The sequence below is a fragment of the Leuresthes tenuis genome, unplaced genomic scaffold, assembly GCF_036924035.1.
Source record: "Leuresthes tenuis unplaced genomic scaffold, fLeuTen1.0.hap1 SCAF_14, whole genome shotgun sequence".
In the NCBI taxonomy this organism is placed as follows: Eukaryota; Metazoa; Chordata; class Actinopteri; order Atheriniformes; family Atherinopsidae; genus Leuresthes; species Leuresthes tenuis.
The window spans coordinates 6419108-6439093 of record NW_027325368.1 but is presented as its reverse complement, the minus strand read 5'-3'; the positions used below and the strand labels follow the sequence as shown (position 1 = coordinate 6439093).

General features: G+C 39.8%; 2 protein-coding genes across 2 annotated transcripts in view; both read right to left on the bottom strand.

Annotated features, from left to right (window-relative positions):
- lig1 (ligase I, DNA, ATP-dependent) overlaps nt 1-9430 on the bottom strand; it is a 54412-nt gene extending 44982 nt beyond the window's left edge. Inside the window, exons 1-5 of the mRNA XM_072363663.1 lie at nt 9273-9430; nt 8764-8829; nt 6483-6663; nt 2763-2919; nt 476-616 (exon numbers count right to left, since the gene is read on the bottom strand). Coding sequence (XP_072219764.1) covers nt 476-616; nt 2763-2919; nt 6483-6663; nt 8764-8829; nt 9273-9289 — 562 coding nt within the window. The 5' untranslated portion in view covers nt 9290-9430. The remainder of the gene's footprint in view (nt 1-475; nt 617-2762; nt 2920-6482; nt 6664-8763; nt 8830-9272) is intronic.
- A 915-nt stretch (nt 9431-10345) lies between these two features.
- On the bottom strand, nt 10346-19198 carry LOC140269148 (ETS translocation variant 3-like protein). The gene is made up of 5 exons (XM_072364173.1): nt 19141-19198; nt 16142-16373; nt 15779-15902; nt 13178-13268; nt 10346-10620 (listed from the first exon to the last, which is right to left on the bottom strand). Exons 1-5 carry the CDS (start codon nt 19196-19198, stop codon nt 10346-10348), a joined length of 780 nt encoding a protein of 259 aa, XP_072220274.1.
- Between the last annotated feature and the right edge of the window lie 788 nt (nt 19199-19986).

Genomic DNA, 19986 nt, shown 5'->3' with positions numbered 1-19986 from the left:
TTCAAAGCATTTAATTTACATAGAAAGAGGAAGAAAACAAATGATATCTGGGAGGCTGAAGCAAAAAAAACATGGAATTTTTGTCAGATAATTATCATCTGATGAATTCTAATTATCATTTCTCTTTTTATCTCCCAGTCAACTGGTGAATTTTTTTTTTATATGGATGACTGCAGCTCGTGAGGGTTTCAGCAACAAAGAAACTGGGCTGATGAAAAGTAAAAAATATGTTGTTTTGTATGAAAATGTTGACACTTTAAATAAAAGATGCCACAAATTGTAACGGTGAGGAAAATAATCAATGATGCACTGCTTTGTTTTGTTTCCTTTTGTCCGTCTTTGAGCAACTTTCCCGTCCTCCACCCTTTGAATTGTTTTGTACATGAAATGTGCCATACAGATAAATTTGACTCGACTCTCCCAGACCTGCTCGGGATGTGCGTTAATTGGACTCGCTGCAGAGGTGAGGGCATACCTGCGCCGCTGGCACCGCTCTCCACGCGGGGCCGTTTGTTTTGTTGACCCTGCTGCTCCTCCGAGGCCTCCGCCTCCTCTTTCTGACTCTCGCCGCCGCTCACGCTCTCATCCAGCTTCCTCTTGGGGAACATCTTCCTCGCTGCACATATCAGGACAGGCATTGAATGAAAATAGAGGAAAAAAAAAAAGGGTGAGAGGAGTCCCAAATGAAATTATGCCGTGATCAAACAGAAAGAGGATGTGGAGATGAAAACAGGACGAGTATGCTCCCTCACTGCAGATGTAGGGCACCGAAAAGAAGAAGAAGAAAAAAAAAAAAAAAAAAGAGACTCGCTGATACGTACTTGGCTAATGAAAACACTAATTCCATCCTGAACGACATTATGCAGCCCAGCAGCTTACAGTTCCAGTATAATTTCCCCTGTAATTTTATGCGGCAGTAGTGCTTGAGGGCAATTTTGGTTCCACATCCGCCTCTGTTTTGCTCCTTGTTGAGGTTCTCGCAAAAGGTAGCACTGCCACTGTTTTTCTTCTAGATATCATAATGAAAGCATTAACAAAGCACATTAAGAATGCAATTTCTGGTCAAATTAGTGTGTTGCTTTAATGTGATGTTTTCTCCTGCAGTGATGATGGCAGGGTTTTTATTGTGGCAAAGCACCGCTGCTGAAAGCAAACGCCGCCGTCGCCAAGCACAAAAAATATGGGATGATGGGAGGGTAAGCAGATTTACTTCAGCAGAAGTAGGATGAAGGAAGCAAAATGAGATGGGAGGTGCATCCCAAAGAAAAACAAAGCAGCAGTACAAGAAAACTTTGTACATCTAAGCAGTTTGAGCCACGTTGAGGGGGAGAAAAACAGCAAGCACAAAGATCAAATTTAAAGCAATTACAGCTATATTTCAGCGTAAATGCAAATGCACACATCTTATAACTTTGCAAGTGATGAACGGAGAGAAAAACCCCAGCGCTCTTACAGTTTTATCAGGCACAGGCAAAACGTTCAAGCTGTTGTGTACAAACTTGTGTGTAAAAGAATAATCACTACATATGTTCAAGCTGTTTTTAAAGAAAGTCAACGGCGGCTACGAGCCAAAAGGAGGAAACAAATAAACAGTGAAGAATCAGCCGCAATAATGGGACAGCAATGCTCCGCTGGTTCCGTCCAGTCAGCAGAAACAATGCAGCCGCAATAACATTATTATCATAATGCAAATACTTGCAGAAATAGCTGATAAAAGATCCAAGAGGGTTTATTTGTGATTCTGCAGATGAGATTAATGAAAGACTTTTAAACACAATCCAGTCGAGAGGTTGTCAATGTTAGACAGTCAAATAAATTAAATCTAAAAAGCGCAGAGTGTGTTTCTAGTTGATTCTGGTGAACAAACTTTTAATGGTTTCAATTTGCGATAAATGTCTCGTTTTCTTCTCAATGTGAAATAATGAGCATTTGCAGCCATTAAGCTCCTGCTAACAAGCAATCAGATAAAATAGCTTGAACAGGAAAACTATCAATCCCCCTGTTGGTGTCAGAGTTCAAAACGGGACAACTTCGGCAAAGTCTGGCAGCTCGAGACCGTTTAAATCAACACATTAACATCGTTTTCATCCTCACTCCATTGCTGATAAATAAATCAGTTGGTTATTAACATCATTTACAGACAGTCCTGCTTGTTTAAAGTAAATTTAATAGAGTAAAGCAGCACTTTATAAGAGAAAAGAAACAATAAATAATGTTGTGTTTTGCCTTTTTTAAGCAAACCCGTTCCTTTTGGTTTGGTATTTCTGGAGCTTAAACTGTTCACAGAACATCTATCAGTGCTGATGTTGAGATGAAATGCATATGAAAATCTGTCTTTTCTGCAGAGCGATAAGTTGACTATTGTCTTTACAATGTTGCAGACAGAGCCGCTGCTGTTCAATCAACGCTTTTTTGCCTCATTAATTCAGGACTGTCATGTCCCGGATGTGAATGCTGTTTCTTTTAAAGAATACACCAAAGTTCATAAAGGCTGAGGGAAGCAACAGCGACCAGAATTACCAACTCACGCAGTTTTATTTGTGCTACGTGTGTTGCTTTGATGACTACGAGGCCGGCTCACATCGACTCTCACTCACCTAAGAGACACAGATTCCTGTTTCCACCGACTGATTACAGAACAACAGACAAACTGCATTACTGAGGAAACAGGATGTCAACGGCAGCATCAAACCGCTCATATACCACCAACACAGGGAAAAAAAGGATTATTCTGAACCAACCCAACCTCGTGAGATACTGACCGGTCTTGCGTTTGATGATGCCAGAGGGGGAGGTGGAGTTGGGAGTGCTGGGGGTTCCCGGTGAAGCAGAGGAGGCCGGGGTAGCCGGAGTGGCGGGTGTGGCTGGTGCGGGTGGTGGAGACAGCGGGGTGGGAACTGCTTTAAACACATCTTCCTCCTGAAAAAGAGAAGCACGAACACCATCATCAGGACATGAAAAGCTTTTAGGGGCAGAATAAGCCACGACAGCGGCTCAGTTTTTTCTCTCTAATAAATACATCTCAAACATTTCCATTAACGTCTTTGTGACAGTGACGGATGGAACAGTGGTCGTAGTTCAGCTGTCCACAACAATACAAGTGGAACGTTTAGTCTTTTAGTAAGAGCTACTCAAAATGACACTAGATCCTGAAATCCACACTAAAATTAACATGTTTGGGTAAAATCGAGGAGACATTCCTTCTAGTAAACACAGAAATAAAGGAGGATGCACAAGAACCCCTGAAAAATATCTCCACACCATGGAGTCAGTCTTGAGATAACATGAAGAGAAAGAAGGCAGCACCAATCCTCACAGGCACTGTGGCACGTTCTCCTACTTGCTAAAGCTTGAGCTGCGTCTAACCTGTAATCAACCAGGCCAGTTTCCCTCCACGAGCAGAACAAACAACATGGCCCCTTGTTTAAAGGAGACTGCAGGAGAATCACCGTTATCCCCACCAACGGACCATCGGCTAGAGCTTTTTTGCTGCTGACCCGTTAGTATTGCCAAAAGAAAGAGCCCCAACTGGAAGCTGTGTACAGATGTTTTATCCCTTTAGGCCTTACCCACCCTTTAAAACTTTAAAACAATTTCACTGTCCATTACAATCTTTTATTTCTCAGCCTCCCAACAACTTATAAATACAAACTTAAAAAACACCGTGTGCAGTCTTAATGGATTAAAGTCATCGGGTTGCTTATTTTTTAATCAATGCATCTGCTAATCAATGAAAGTAACTATTTTCACTTTATTTGTGCTGCTTAAAACTTACGGCGCCTCTCAGCAACTGAGAAAATTAGCGTTGACGTCAATCAAACGTGTAATAAGCAAAGTGTAACCGCCTCCAAGTGTTCAGGGCTTGTGCAAGAAAAGTCTCCATGGCTACTACTGCATAAACCAACATTTCCACTATCCCTCCTTCTAAATCATTAATGAGACACGACTACAAAGCCTGTGCTTAAAGGAATAAAACTCAAGAACCATGGATGGGATGAGGTGTAAATATAATCCCAACCAGTTGAAAAACAAAAAACTAATTACTCATTTGGAAAAAATACAGATATATTGGTGTTTCATTGGGACAACAAGCATATCATATGAGCTCTGTGAAGTACCAATAAAAAGTAAATATGAAAACGTTTGCACAGCTGAGTGAAAATGTCAGAAATCAGGTTGTTACTCTGAGCAAAGAGGGACTTTCTTAATGTCAAACTATTACGAGGCTAAAGGTCTCTAAAGGGCCAGCGCATAGCACTGAAATATTTTGTGAAAGCAGAATCAATAGTACCCACAGCAGGATTAGTCAGAACAAAAGTAAGCACACTATCAGAGGATCAATACATAAGACTTTGTTCGCCGAGAGAAATGGAAAAAGAAAACTCCATCACAGATACAGAATCAGTGGCACAAAGAGCTCAAAACTCCAATTAGGATTGAAGATTTAATTATGAATATGCAACCAGAGATTGTACCAACGTATAATAGGTGTAGTTCATGTGTGCTGATCATGAAAAATTTAGGACTGAATAAATTATTAAGTAAAACAAATAAAATGGAATTTAGGGACCGAATTAAGTCGTCTCACCGCCTGGAGACAGAAACTGCTCCAAAGTCTAATGGCCTGGCAGCAGAGCCTCTGCAGCTGTTGCAGCAGGATGAACAGGCTGCTGCTGGGTGGGATTTCTTTGTCTTTTACTTCCCTTTGGGTCTCTGTGCAGACACATCACCTCCACAATGTTTAGTAAGTGGGCACCGATAATGACCTGGGTGGTTAAATCACCTGCTGCAGAGTCTTTCTGTCTTTGGCCCTGCACATCCCAGCCCAGTCTGTTACATTTCAAGTCTGGATGCTTTCTACTGCTCCACAGTACAGGCACGCCTCTTAGATTTCCTTGAGAGATTGTTCTTTGAGTAGTACCCCGCCTCTCGCCAAATGGCAGCTGGAATAGGCTTCAGCCCCCACATGACCCTGAATATGATTAAGCAGGTATAGAAAATGGGTGGAAACACCTAATGCAAATCAGTTCTAGAGCAAATACATTCCTCACTTGACCGATCAATCAGCGATTTCAGCGTCTAAAGAAGCAGAAGCAATAGCTGCTGATATTAATGAGTAAACACAACATAGCCAGTCGAAAAGCATTCCTGAATAACTACTTCACTAATTTATCAATAGCCACAATGATTGGTTATGTTTATGTCTCCTTCCTCAAAGTTTTGTTTCCAGTTTGAGACCATAAGGCTGTTTTTACATGTACTCTAAATCATCACCTGCTGACAGCAATAAAAAGCTTAATTTATCCACTCCAAACCAGCAAACAAGCCACTGGTGGGATTTCTGTGAGGCAACATTTAAAAGATTCATGCCACAGCTAAATAATGATCCCAAACACATAAAAATGCTTTTAGGAACTATGGAAGGACCAAAAAAAGGTCTGACTGTCGTCGACGACCTTCCAAAGTCGCCCGATCGTGAGGCCAAACATTCCTGATGTTACTACAATCTTTGGAACATTATCAGAACACTAATACGAGATATTAGTATTAAACATACTGTTTCAGTCCCAAAAACTTGACACTTTTACCATCTAAGAACGTTAAGACCATCACTTCTGCTGCATATGCACCATAAATGCAGATTATCCAAACTCTAACATGCTTTGAGTTAATCACATGGAAGAAAATGCATTGTCCACAAGTTGGATGATCAATAATCATATCAAGCTGCCCATGGAGCAAATTCCAAACAATCTGCGATTAGTCCATTAACTCTCCTCAGACTTTAACATTTTAGGGCAACAAGAACCACGAAGGTAATACTGACATTGTTTAACATTCTGCAGAGCAGCAATTAATCAAAAAGAGTTAGCAATGAGATTAATTACGAACGAAAGCAGTCATTAGCGGTGGACGTACATTTATCTCCAATAGAGCAGCTCTGCTGCCAGCAGGACAAGAGCGCACACATCAGTACCTGTTCTCAGACAAATGGGCAGGAAGGTGGGTCACAGTGACAAACCTCACATATCCATCATAGTCTCTTCCCTCTAAGAGCAAATAATGAGCAACTGCCAACATGTCACAAACAAAATGAGCGGGGCGGTTAAGAGGAGCGTTTATCAAATAAAAAGGCGCTTTAGTGACGACCAATGCTGACAACCAGGTCTTTTCCTTATGAGGGTTATTGACTAAATGAACTCCATGTTGTGACTCAGTGTCCAATCATAGGGCCTTTTGTGTAACTGTGTTCTTGCCATCACTAATAAAACAATAGAGATCCCTAAAGGAGCTCTAACAGTCTTAGTTGGATTCAGCTTGTAGGTTAGAATTAGATTTTTGCTGTTTCGATAACTTTTAGGACTCAAATAACTGGTGATGCATCCTTAACGATTGAAGCACCAACACATCTGCTCTCAATCTGTTCTTGCACTAATGTCAGAGAAGAACTGTGGCTGATGTGCATAAAATGTCTCCTTTACCTTTTCTGTTTTAGCAGAAGCTCCTTTGTCTGCCTGTCCTTTGGTGGCAGCTTGTTCCTTAACAGCTGGCGTCTCGTCATCGTCGCTGTCCAGGATTTGGCGGCTGCGTTTCGCAACCTTCTTGATGGGTGAATCTGCTTCCCGAACACCATTCTGCACCTTGAGGGGGCTCTTGACAGGCCTGGAAACATGCACAAACACACAGTTAAGACACATAAGCAAAGCAACGAGCTTGATTCATGAAACACCGTTCAAAAGTACAGCCTCTGCGTGCCGAATTTTGTCATTAAAAAAAGGATAAGGTCAATGGCAAAAGCAGTAAAACAAACCTATAAAATCAGAGCCTGAGTCATTAAAAAAAAGGAGGTCAAAGCAATGATGAGAGGATCATTACATAAAGGCAAGTCAATTAAAGTCACTTTTAAGACATACTTTAAAGATTATACAGTCTCGAGATAATGAAGACTTTATCATCAAAGCGGCTCGAAGATGAGAAACAGAAGTTCTCATCTCTTTCCACAGCATCTTCTGATCGTTAATGACTGGACACAAAAAAAGCTTCACTAATCAGCTCGTCTGCCATAAAAAGATAAATGTGCATATTCCAAACGTCAGCGGGCTTTCACTTAAAAATAGGATTGAAAATGATGCATTGATATGATTTACGACCGTCTCACCCCACATCCGTTAAGGATGCTCAAATCCAGCGGACACCAATCCTCATGACCCAATATTCCTGCTGTTTCTTTCCTTTTTTTGCTTTTGAACAACAAGATAAGAAAGGAGGAGGGGGCTGTTTTACATCCCTAGATGTGGAGCAATTTGTCTGTCAGGGTCCATTTACACACACCTTAGTAAAGTAGAAACCTGCGCTTGAGTGATGGCGTCTGAATAACAATTACAAGAACACGAGGTAGATGTCGATAAAAAGCAATGCCGATCTGTCAGCACGGTTCCACGCACAGTTGAGTTGAGCTATGGTTACAGCTGGACTGCAGCATTTAACAGGACCAACGTCCTTGTAACAATTTACATGCATGGGAGCAGAATAGAGTTATTATCTAAAGTATGTCCCACACAGAGGACTGTGTGAAGTGTCCACGACATTCTGCAGCTGGTAACTTTCTCTGTATGGGATCATCATGCATGTACGTACAGCTGTCTTTAAGCCACAAGTCAGGATCATACTGTCATACTGGAGCAACGCTTTAAGAGGCAGCCAGTTGACAGATTACAGATACCCAGGTTTCAGTTTCAAATTCAAATGTACTGCCAAAGTTATAAATCGAGGGGGTAACAGGAAAAAGCTCATTAGACCACAATAAAGAGTCAGTCTTTATAATAACGTATAATATGAGCTGCACAGTGGATTATATTTGATCCATGCTTACAGTTTTCATGACAAGTACTTGCAAATTTTGCAGACAAATCTCTCTTTGACGTAAATTTTGTCACCAGTTTATAACCAGTTTAAAAGGTTCCCTCTGCAAATGTTTACTGAATTTAAGGTAATAAAACGTATATTTACAGTAATCTTCTGTCTACTCAACTGATCAGGTGAGCGTAAAGTGTTTATTTACGAGTGTTATTTACTTGTGTGTGAGAGAGAGAGAGAGAGAGAGATTAGGCCTAAATATGAAGACTCAGTAGTAACAATCAAATGATAGTTACTCGCCTTAACTCCAGTTTTAAACGCTGCTGTTGCCTTCTAACAAGCTTTGTTTGTGGTGGTGCAGCTCTTATCCCCATTAATTAATTAATTTAATGAATAAATGGATAAATAAATTCCACTATTTAGAAGAAAAAAATGTCTTCATAGGTGTAAAAATCACAAAACAATAAGAAAAACAGTCATATTGTTTCTACAGTAACCTGTAAGGGACAACTCAAACACTGTGGCTAAGGAAGAGATGGAGCTTATCTTGTTGGTTACAATCTGCAATTAAAATATCATAAAATCGGACTCACACAGGAATTTTCATTTAAATATTAGTAACAAATCATCAAATCAAGTTACTATAGATGGTATAAAAACAAGGTACTTATCGCATCAGATGATATTTCTTACAGTGGTTATTTATAAGCCCCCCAAAAACCTGGTACTTTAAGATCTCAGCACCTACTGTGCCAGAATACATATTCAGACAAAAAAGACAGGATTTTCTCCCACACTGCCTAATCTGACAGAAACTTTTGTGATCTAAGAATGGAGATTGTCGATGTCTCTCAATCATATAGATGTAGCAGTAACCTCCCCAAGTGTATCCAGGTGATTACTTACTTCACTGGTTCTTCCACAGTTTTCCTCGGAGAGCCCGTTTCTTTGCTCTTGGGTTGAAAGAATGATCTGGTGGAAGTAAACAGACAGGTACAACAATACAATAATCATAATATGATGCCATCAACTGTAGGTCACCGTCCTGTGACAACCCACTTATTTGTGAGTAGTTTTAAATAAGCGGGCTAGTTGTGAGTATCACCATCATGCTAACCTTTCCTAGCTTGTGATCAAGGTTTGCAGTTTCACATGTCTGCTTAAATCATACAGTTTCTCTTGTCTTTTTTTGTTGTTGTATGACATTAAACACTCTTAAAGTTTAGGGGTCATTTGTTCTGTCGAGCCTTTATCTACCGACTTAATTCCACGTTAATAGTTAAAGCTAAAACAATCACATTATCAAAATAGTCGCAATGCAATTATTGCTTCGCAGAAACAAACATTGTACAGCTAAAGCTAGTTCCTAGCTTGCTAAATCGAAACTTTTCCGCAGTTGTCGGGTCGTTACTTACGCAATGCTCCGCTGCATGTTGTCTTCAAACGTTTCCTTCACCAAATGTTGAATTAAAACCGCTTGTTAAGGTACGGTAGATGTCCAACATTCACACACAGGAACACTAACTCCCGCGCAGCAGAATGACAAAATAACTTACAATATTCGGCGCGAAAATGACATCTTAACGAAGATTGTCAAATATGAGGATGAGTCACTCTACTACTAAAATATTGCTCATTTCTGGTCAGGACATTTGACCTTTGAAATATACGACGAAAATGGGTCTTTATGGAGGAGTCCGAGGAGAAGTTTAATTTGTTACATAATAGTAGAAATTCTAAACATGTTGACGGCAAAAAATAAATGAAATACTCAAAAAAACCTTTAATGTTGCCAAAGACGGCAACTTAGGACTAAAATAATAACCATATGACATTTAATTACTGTCTGCATTTTTGTTCATGGGAAATTAAACAGCAGATGAACAGATGGTGAATGTTGGTGTAAATATCTAAACCAAATTCAGATATTTCCGATCTGTGATGAGGGCATGCAAAAAAATAAGGTCAGAGTAATACCTCTTCTTTTTAAACTCGCTTCCAGAAAGGGGTTGTGAGGAGCTTGAGGTGTATTACATGTATTACTGCCCCCTAATGTTTTGGAGTGGCAACTGCAGACAATGCCGGCTGGTCCTGATGCTGCAAAGATGGCACGAAGACCTTTGCATAACAATTCCTCAGTATCTGTTAGAATGCATCTTTTAGTAGGGGATTGAAGTGCAAGACAAACATCTGAATAATATAAGCAGAGTGCACTTCTTTATTTACCCAGACACAGGTCCCATGCTGTTATTTGTTTACATGTGCTGTTCCCCTGCTGGCACATCAAGTGCCGACAGATGAAAAACAGAATTTATCTGTATTACATCCAAGAAAGATGACATAGTCCAACTGAATAAATAGCTACAAAGTCAGTGTATTTTAAATCAATCTATTAATAATAAACTACTACACAATAAGCTCAAACAGACAGAAAAATACTCTGTTTGAGAGATTTAAATGAGGAAGTAGTCTATTTATTTCCTTGTCTTCACTCTGCGTGTCTCTGTACTCTTCTCTCCTTGCCTCGAATTTCAGCCTGCTTCTCTCCTCCAAACAGACTCCGACTGATGTGATGGTTCACATCCCAACTTGTGGGGCTCTTGTAAGACCAACCATTAGCATTTAGATCCGGCTCTCTCAGGTTGACCCCCGGACGTGCAGGAGCAGACATAAAGGGGAAGGAGCCGTGGAGAGCCCGAGGCGCTGGGAGTGGTTTTGGGAGGCAGCAAGGGAGTAAAAAGGGGTGAGGCACAGGCTGGACCACTGTTAGGAGGAAGAGTGACATTTATGCCAGATGCAACATGCTAATTTGTCCAGATCATTACAGCAAAATGGTTCCCCAACCCCTGAAGCATTGGTAGGGGAAACTCCAAAATGGTAACTTAGAAATAAGGGATGTTTTTATGGAAACACAGTGATGTGATTTTTGCATAGCTTAAAAGTAAATTGTAAAATGGTTGGGTTTCAATGAAATCTGTTGCATTTTAAAACTTAAAACAGCATAATTGTGCTCCTGAACTGCATTTTTAGCACTGATGCACAACTAAACTTATTCAGGTGAAAAGTCCATTTTTAAGGCAGAGATTTGACTCCATTCTTGCATTATGTCCCATCACAGTCGCTCTGTTTCACCCTTAAATACATTCAGTATCAGAAGAAGACACCATCAAAAATGCAGTTTCCTTGTAGCTTGAGCTAACGGAACTTAACAAGTTCAAAACCACTGAGGATTGAGAGATGTGATGCAAAAGTGAGTGGATAAGAGGAAAATGGGAAGGTGATGTTTGTGTGGTTGCTGCCACCATATCTCAAACCATCTCTGATATCAGTCCAGCTAACTGCCTGTACAGTTTCTGTATTTTCTCAATTAATTCCATTTAAATTACTGTTTGCAACACTTATCATAGACTGTTATACAAAAAAGAAATTGCACTCCATAAGGATTCCAAGCTCTTCCATATCAGGACATATTAAAGAATAAAAAAGTCCTTACCAGGTTATTGGTAAATGCAGCCTCATATTAATGACAGTGCAACACATATTACACTGTTCACACCGTGATTGAACACAATGAAGAACCAGCAGCAATAACTTGAGTTAATCGTTTTCTGTATGATGTTGTTAGTTTCTCACATTTTGTGGAGGAATTTCAGTCCGCTCTTTGCATACAAACTTCAGCTCATTGAGGTTTGAAGCATTGGTTTATGCACAGCTCTCTTAAGGTCCCACCACAGCATTTCAGTCAGGTTGAGGTCTGGACTTTGACTGGACCATTGCAACACCTCGATTCTTTTCTTTTTCACACATTCTGTTGTAGATCTGCTGCTGTGTTTGGGATCTTTGTCCTGTTGATGACCCAGTTTCAGCCCAGCTTTAGCTGTGGGACAGATGGCCTCACATTTGACTCTAGAATACTTTGGTATCCAGAGGAGTTCATGGTGGACTCAATGACTGCAAAGTGCCCAGGTCCTGTGGCTGCAGAACAAGCCCAGATCATCAGCCCTCCACCACCGTGCTTTACAGCTGGTATGAGGTGTTTGTGCTGATATGCTGTGTCTGGTTTCCTCCAAACGTGCTGCTGTGCATTATGACCAAACATCTCCACTTTGCTCTGGTCTGTCCAAAGGACATTGTTCCAGAAGTCTTGTGCTTTGTTCAGATGCAGCTTTGCAAACCTAAGCTGTGCTGCCATGTTCTTTTTAGAGAGAAGAGGCTTTCTCCTGCAGCCGTTCCAAACAAGCCATCCTTGTTCAGTCTTTTTCTAATTGTGCTGTCATGAACTTAAACATTTAACATGCTAACTGAGGCCTGGAGAGTCTGAGATGTAGCTCTTGGGTTTTTTACAGTTTCTCTGAGCAATGCACGGTCTGACTTGTTGAACTTGCTGGGATGCCCACTTCTGGGAAGATTGAAAACTTCTGCTTTTATAGAGGTGCTCAAACTTACTGATGATTAGTTAATCAGCTGTATTTGATTATCAGCACCTGGCTGATACTTACTCTCTTAATTCCAGTGGATGCAGTAAGGATGGACTTAATTTTTCACTCTCTGCTTCTGCATTCTGGTTTAATTTTTGTTCAGTGAATAAAGACACAATGTAATATGCCATGTGTTGTTGTTCATCTGAGGCTGTATTTACCTAATTTTATTATTTTTATTATATTTATTATATATTATTATATATTTATTTATTTATTATATTTCTAAACCCTGATATGTAATACCTTTGAACTGAAAGAGGGTTTTCGCATGACTGCAGGGTTATGGTTATGATTATCATTGCTCTGCACCATTGAGCTCCATGGTTATCCAGAAAAATAGAGAACACATGACTGAACTCCACTGAAATCTCCTTCTTAACAACACATTTTTTCTGTCGCTGTAAACACTCTGAATCACCAAATGTATATTATTCCACATATAAATATAGTCTCCAACAAAGGCTGCATTTGCTGTTAATTACAGAGTCATTTTAAAATCTGTTTGAAAAATGGTATTAACATGAGTGGGTTGGAATATGTGCTGTATACAGTGACTACCCAAAACCATTGTATTAACATCTCTAGTTTTAAAATACAACAGGCAGGGAATTTATTATAATTGTCATCATTATAAAATGAAACCATGTATTTGTGAACCTTTCATCTGTGCCTTCAGAATAAACCAGCAGGTTTGAGACTGTGTGCTGTTTGACTTACACAATTCTTAACAATTGCAATGTGTAGATTTTAGAGGTGAGAGGTCTCAGCTGAGGTGGTTCCTTCACTGCCAGACTACAGACTGGATGATTACACTGTGAAACTGAATCTCTCTGTCTTACCTCTGTCCATCACTGACCCCGCTCCTCCACACAGAGGAAGGCCACCCTCAGCAGGGAGGAGAGGAAAGGAAAGAGGGGCACTCTGGACCAGCTGGAGGTGGACGGATGGAGGATGAGATGGAAGGATGGTTGAAATGGAAACATTCAATACAATGCAGACTGACACTATGTGTAAAAAAAACACTTATTGCCAAAAAAAGTGGAGTCACGTCATATGATTAAAATAAAAACAGAATTAGATGATTTGAAAAGAAATGAAAGCTTGTAATTTACCTCACTTAGTAAAAGGGAAACTCATTGTTGAAACTGATAAATTTGATTGCTTTGAATCATTGTGCTCCTTAAATTTCAGCTATTTAAGACCAATGTTTTTCAATGTGAAATAGCAAAAAACATGGAGATGTCATGATGTGTGGTTCATGACATCATCAAATATATTAGTAAAACCTGGAGTAATCTGTGTACTTAACAGATAAGACAGAAAATAAATATCTAAGAGCTGTGATATTCAAGCCCTGAGGCGGCACCACATTAAAAACAGATGTGATTCTGAAGTGGAAATCCCTCATGAACTTCTAAAAATTACTGTCAGCAGACACAAATATTCAGAAATATGAGTTAAAATTCTACCATAAACAGAATATGAACTAGTTTTAAAAACAGTTTACTCAAGATGCACTGAGGTGGAATTTAAAACTGTCCTGATGTCTGATAAATCAAAATATATCACATTTCTGCTTCTAAAGCCAGTATCTGTGATGGTGTGCATTTGTGCACATGGAATGAGTAACTTGTCCTTGTAACAGTAACTTGTAACTTCTGTGAAGGCCCCATATGTCCAGGTTTCGGAGGTAAATTGTGCTGCTACCGAAATAACATCTTTTTCAGGGAAGGCTTTGCACAATTCAGCAACAAAAATAAGGCAATCTGCAAATATTAAGAAGCACAACACTAGAAGAAGTCCAGGAGTTGTCCAGGTCTGCCTGCAGTTCACACCTGCAACCCACTCAAAACATGTGGCGAACAAAAAGGACGACAAATGAGGCCTGAACTCTTAAGCAGGAATGGGAAACATTTCACTTTAAGAACACAGGACTTTGTCTCCTCAGTTCCCAAATTTTTACAGTGTTGCTAAAAAATAGAAGCATTTTCAACCTGACTTGATGTTTCTGGTATCATTTTGAAAATAAACAATAAACAAATGAACAATTAAAACTTCAACCTTTAAAATGTTGCTTATGTATTATTTCCAATTAGATAGTAGGCTTTGACAGAAGCTAACAGATTTGGTTATTTACAAATGTGTGATTGAAAATGTATTCATCAAATTAATGCTTTATGGGAGATGGGTGCAGACATTCAGAAAAAAGTAGCCATTCTGAATAATGCTCCTTTTTCAGTGTGGCTGACTATGAGGTTTTTGTAGTTATGATGAAGTTAGTTTAATTATTTTGTGAAGACAGGTTGCTCAAACTCCAGACATTCAAAACACATAATCCAGACTTCTTTTGAGCTATAGAAGCTGAAGAGCTCCAGATACGTTATCATCTTATGATAACGTACCTGGAGCTTTTATGGAGTCACAGAAGTGATTTACAGCACAGTGCAAAAGTCTTAATCCACCTCTCATATCTTTATATGTTGCTGTCCAGCAGACAGACTGAATTGGAGACACAAGCACAACGACTCAACATATAAAGCTCTCCTATGTGCTTTTACATTTTCAACTCTACATGGATCCAGATGGCTTGTTCTTAAACTTGTTCTAGCTTAGCTCTCCCCCATGCAACGTCACTTCATACAGAGGTATGTTTTCAGTAACCAAGTTCTCGCTACACATACTTAAATAATGAGTCACTGGACCTGCGCCTCACACTTTTAACTGTGTTCTGTTCTACTAAGTTTTTCCAACCTATTTATAAACGGCGTTCTACGGCGGATCAAAGCTGATGTAACTGACAGGAGGCAGAAGTTTAATTTAAAAAGCAGATGAAGAAGAGCTTCGAGTGATAAAGCCAACTGGAGGAAGTTGTTCCTGGTATTTTCTGCACATATCTGAGAAACTTAATTAGAATATTTGACTTTAAGAGTTGAAAACTGGGATTCCCATTTGCAAAAAGTAGAAGAAAATTTCTAAATGGGCTGTGCTTAAAGAGTTTTTCCACCTTAGAAGACAAAGCGTCTCCTCACTAATCCCCGCTCTTACACATTTTATCATATAATTATGTATCCGGAGCCTTCTAAAGGATGCTAGCTAACCTAAGCCCTGAATTTGCCTGAGGAAATGATAGAAATTTAACTCCCTTCTTTAGAGGGTCAGTCAGTTGGTTGGTTTCATATTAAATGATAATATTTCAGTAATAATTCTTATTTAAGTCAAGCAAATCCATATTAAATGATAAAGTTAAGGTTATTGTCTCCATTAGAGGTGTTTTAAACAAAGGATAATATAGTTAAGGCAATTACTTTCTCTCAAAGTGTGGAATAAAACTCTTAAATGAAGATATTTGTGTTTTGAAAAAACTGGCAAATTACAGTTGTTACTATGAAAGGAGGAAGCCAGCTTTCCACATGTGGAATCTTTAAAGTGAAAGTGAAGACCTGGTGGCTGGGTGGTGGCGGTGGGTATCCCGGATAGTTGACCAGGATGAGTTTGCTGAAGTTGAACTTGTAGGTGAATCTTTTCCCTTTGGTCTTGTGCAGGATGCGTTTGTTGTAGTAGTATCTGCAATCAGAATGTTTTTTGGGTCAGAGTACACTCTGAAGTGCGCCGCATGCAGTCCTGTTCCTGTCGGCCACTTTGCTTGTGTGTCTTTCACTGATGGCTGTTGGCATTTTAGATTTTAAATTTTAATTCGACAGCATTTGCTGGCAGCAGTGCTTTTTATTTACAGCAACGGCTTGAGGGAGAAGCTGCACAGAGAGGGCGGATTACACACATCCATGTGTGGTGCTGGGCATTACCTGAGAGCCCGGCTGAGCTTGTCGTAGTTCATGTGCGGTTTGCCCTTCCTCTCCCCCCACAGCCTGGCCAGCCTTTCAGGGTCCCTGATGACGAACTCGCCCCACTCTCCTCCCCAGCCAATGGCCCCACCCTCGCCACGACCCAAGAGCTCCAACAGGAAGTGCCACAGCTGGACTTGTCTGGAACCGGGCGACCAGGCTGGTTTATAGGCCCAGTCAGGAAACAGCACTGCTGGAGGAGAGAGAAGAAATGTGAAAATCCATCTGTTCCTCAATGTTTAACAGCAGCTTTGAGGTCCCTTTAAAGTTCCAGCGTGTAACATCACATGTAAAGTGCAACAAATTCTTTATTCCCAACAACCAAATAGGTCATTTGCTCATACCCTGAGTCAAAGAGCGCCGTTTAGACTACAGCCTCAGTAGATGGCTGAAGGGAAATAAGGCTCACTTGAGTGTCTCCATATCAGAGACAACATCAAGTGTTTCTTTTCACAGCCACAAAGCCCTCTTCAGAAGGAGGGCATGGATTACATGCAGGGTTCATAGGTTCATATTTCAGGAAATAGCTGCATTTGTTTGCTTTCAAAGAGTTTCATCAGAAGTTTGATATTGTCATCATGTCTTTACGGTTGTAAACAAATAGAACAATCTGTCGATGAGTGGATTTTGTTTCATTTGGAGCTGAAGAGGCTGTTTCCTTTTCCTTACAAAAATTCATTGTTTTTGTTTGTAGGGCTTCTTAGGCGAATATTATGTTTAACGTTATGATGATTCAACAAGTGAGAGTCATGAGAAACAATAAAAATCTTACAAAGGAAAGCTGTTGTCGGTGCAGTATGGACATCTTAATGTGATTCACATCATTTAGTTATCTATGCCTTCACGTAATGTGTAGCATATCAGATTTCATCCAAAATGAGCTGTACAAATGTGAAAATGATATTCCATTTCTCTGCTAATCCTTGGCCTTGAATACCTTCCCAACCAGTCTACCGAAGTCTCAATGTGTCTTTTATATCATGCGATATCTACTCCATTTTTATTCACATTAGCTCTGTAGTGATAGACTGAATCCACTCTGTGTTCACATGCAGAAAAAGATTTTTTTCCCAACACAATTTACAGAAAAAAAAAAAAAGAAAAGCTTTTTGCTTCCTGATGGAACAACAGTTGCAGCTCCTCATTAAAAAGATGCTGTAATAACCCAGAGCACCAGCTCTTATCATCCCAGATCCTGTCTCTGAATATCTGCACCAATTCCCTAAACCTTACTCCTCGCTGGTTGTTTCTGTGATCATTTATTTCTCGCTTGTGACTGTTGCAGAATTTTTGTTTAACTAAATGTATCATGTTAGATGAAGAGGCAGCTTCCAGTGCATATACTGTTGTCAGAACTGTTTTTCTGTGGTCTCTGTTATTCACTGAGCACAAACAGATTGCTCCGCCATGATGAGAAAACCTTTTAAACCCTTCTCATTGTGTTGAGTTTATCTTTTTCAAAGGTTTCTCACAGCACTGCAGCCTCCTGCAGCTCCTCATTAAGGTGACATATTTTTTTAAACCTAATGGAGGGTAAAAAGCATCTCACTTCATTCTGCTGTTCTGGTTCAGCTCAACAAACAAACCTGCAATTTTATTTTAAAATCCAAACTTTGCGTCTCACAAAAAAGCAACGATTAGAAACGTAATGTGTGTCAGTAATTAACCACACTGAAAACATCTGTTTCATGTGTCCCTCTGTAAACAAACTAATCGCATCAATTAAGTGCTCAACAAGATAAAATATTTTATCGTAAGAAATGAGTTTTACTTGTGTTCATGCTGGTTTGCCACACCAAATAGTAGAAACCATCTACATTTAGTTATTCATAGGGAATACTGCACTTGATCAAAAGGGGGAGCTGAAATCACAGGTTAGAATTAATTAACAGGGTCATTCCATGTTGACCCAAGTCTCACGGGAGGGACGGGAAAGGAAAGGAAAGGAAAGGAAAGGAAAGGAAAGGAAAGGAAAGGAAAGGAAAGGAAAGGAAAGGAAAGGAAAGGAAAGGAAAGGAAAGGAAAGGAAAGGAAAGGAAAGTGTCACCAATTGCTGAATGTTTCCTGATAATCCAATCAATAACAGTAAAAAAGAGACTTTTTACTTCATTTTTCTTTCCTTTTTTTATTCATATTTCTACCAGTTTTCACTGTAAAATGTGGATTCTGTGTTAACATTGTCAGAAATGTCGTGGTTGTGAATTAAAAAGAGATTTTGCAGCTAAATGTTGCTGCAGAGTTAGAGTTTATATTTCTCCTTTATCTCTTGACTTCAGCCCATCCGATCTCTGTGAGGCGACTACACTTTGCTTAGGCGTACCTGTGAAATCTAATGCAAGCATTTAGTTCTTTGTTTATCTGCAAATGAAGTCTTTTACATAACGTTAGATAATACTTCTTGGCTTAAAAAAGTATGCACAGTGTATCTGGTCCAGATACAATAGTTGTCAACTCTGCAGATATATTTAAGCACACCTATAACACCTTTTCATGCAAGATGTAAAAACAAACTCTCAGAACTACATAAATGCAATGAAAAACTGACTCGTTGTTGCAAGAAATATTCAGTTTGTGAGGCTTAGAAAGAGTCATGGAAATGATGGAATTTAGCCAAACTCTAAATATTCATCCTTGAGCCTTAAGGCTTAGGAAGGTCAAAAGAACTTTTCAGGTAAATCTTCTCAGGAAATTCCACGACTTGGATTGTGAAGGTTAGGTTCATTGTTTCTGAATGACTCCATGTTGGTTGCTGATTGTCCATCCAGACTGTGTTTACCGTCACTATGGTTCTGCAATTTAATCTGTTTTTATTGTCCTGCAGTTCTACTGGGAGACGGCCTCTGCAGAGAATGAATTCATAATAACTTTTAGATAAACGAAAAAGCTCTGCCACACAAATGTCAAACCACACACAACTAAATACTGAGATGAACACTCAACACGCATCGACACAATCTTACTTCTGCTCCAGTAGGTTGATGAAAGGTGCCCGACTGAGGAGCTGCAACTGCACTGCATCTGCCAGGAAACAGACAAACAGACAAAACGACTCAGCGCCTGCATCACTGTGATCGTCCTCATGTGAAAGTTGGAGAGGTAGAGGAAATCTTAAAAAAAACACACACTAATTAGCTGTCATGCAGTGTTAAATTAGCCATCACAGCAACGGACGGATGCACCCGACTGCAGCCGCTTCGATCATCTTTACATGTATTCATTTCATGGCAACTCTGAGACAAGAACATCAAAATAAAATGTAAAAAAACAGAAGTTTTATGAATCTGATTATGTTTGGCGCAATAGCTGGTTTACTTCAGAGTGGGAAAGCTTTTCCATGGAGGATTTTTTTCTGTGTTAGTTTTATATGATCTCATCTGATAAAAAACACACACTTCACCCACTCACAGACACAGCGACCTTCCCCAGCGATTTGTAGCAGCAGACATCTACCAGCTTCCCTGGAAGGCTGAAAACTCATCTCATCAAGAAGCACTTCATTCCCCCCCACTGAATGACGGCCCCTCTCCTACAAGCCTCCTTCTGCAAGCTCTAATACCTCCTTATCTCAGAGCAACAAAAAAAAAAGATTCCCTCCCTTAGGTCTTACTTTTTTCCCCAATGCAGCACCACACTCACACACGATCACTGGAGAGCCACTGGGTTATTATCAGGAAACTAAGGGGGATGAGCTCAAGACACTGCATCTTTAGGCCGACATTTACACCAAAATAAGCTTTAAAATGGTCCGCCGTCAACTGATAATCTGGAAATGATAAAACATGATGCCCAAAGAGGACTGCAAAACA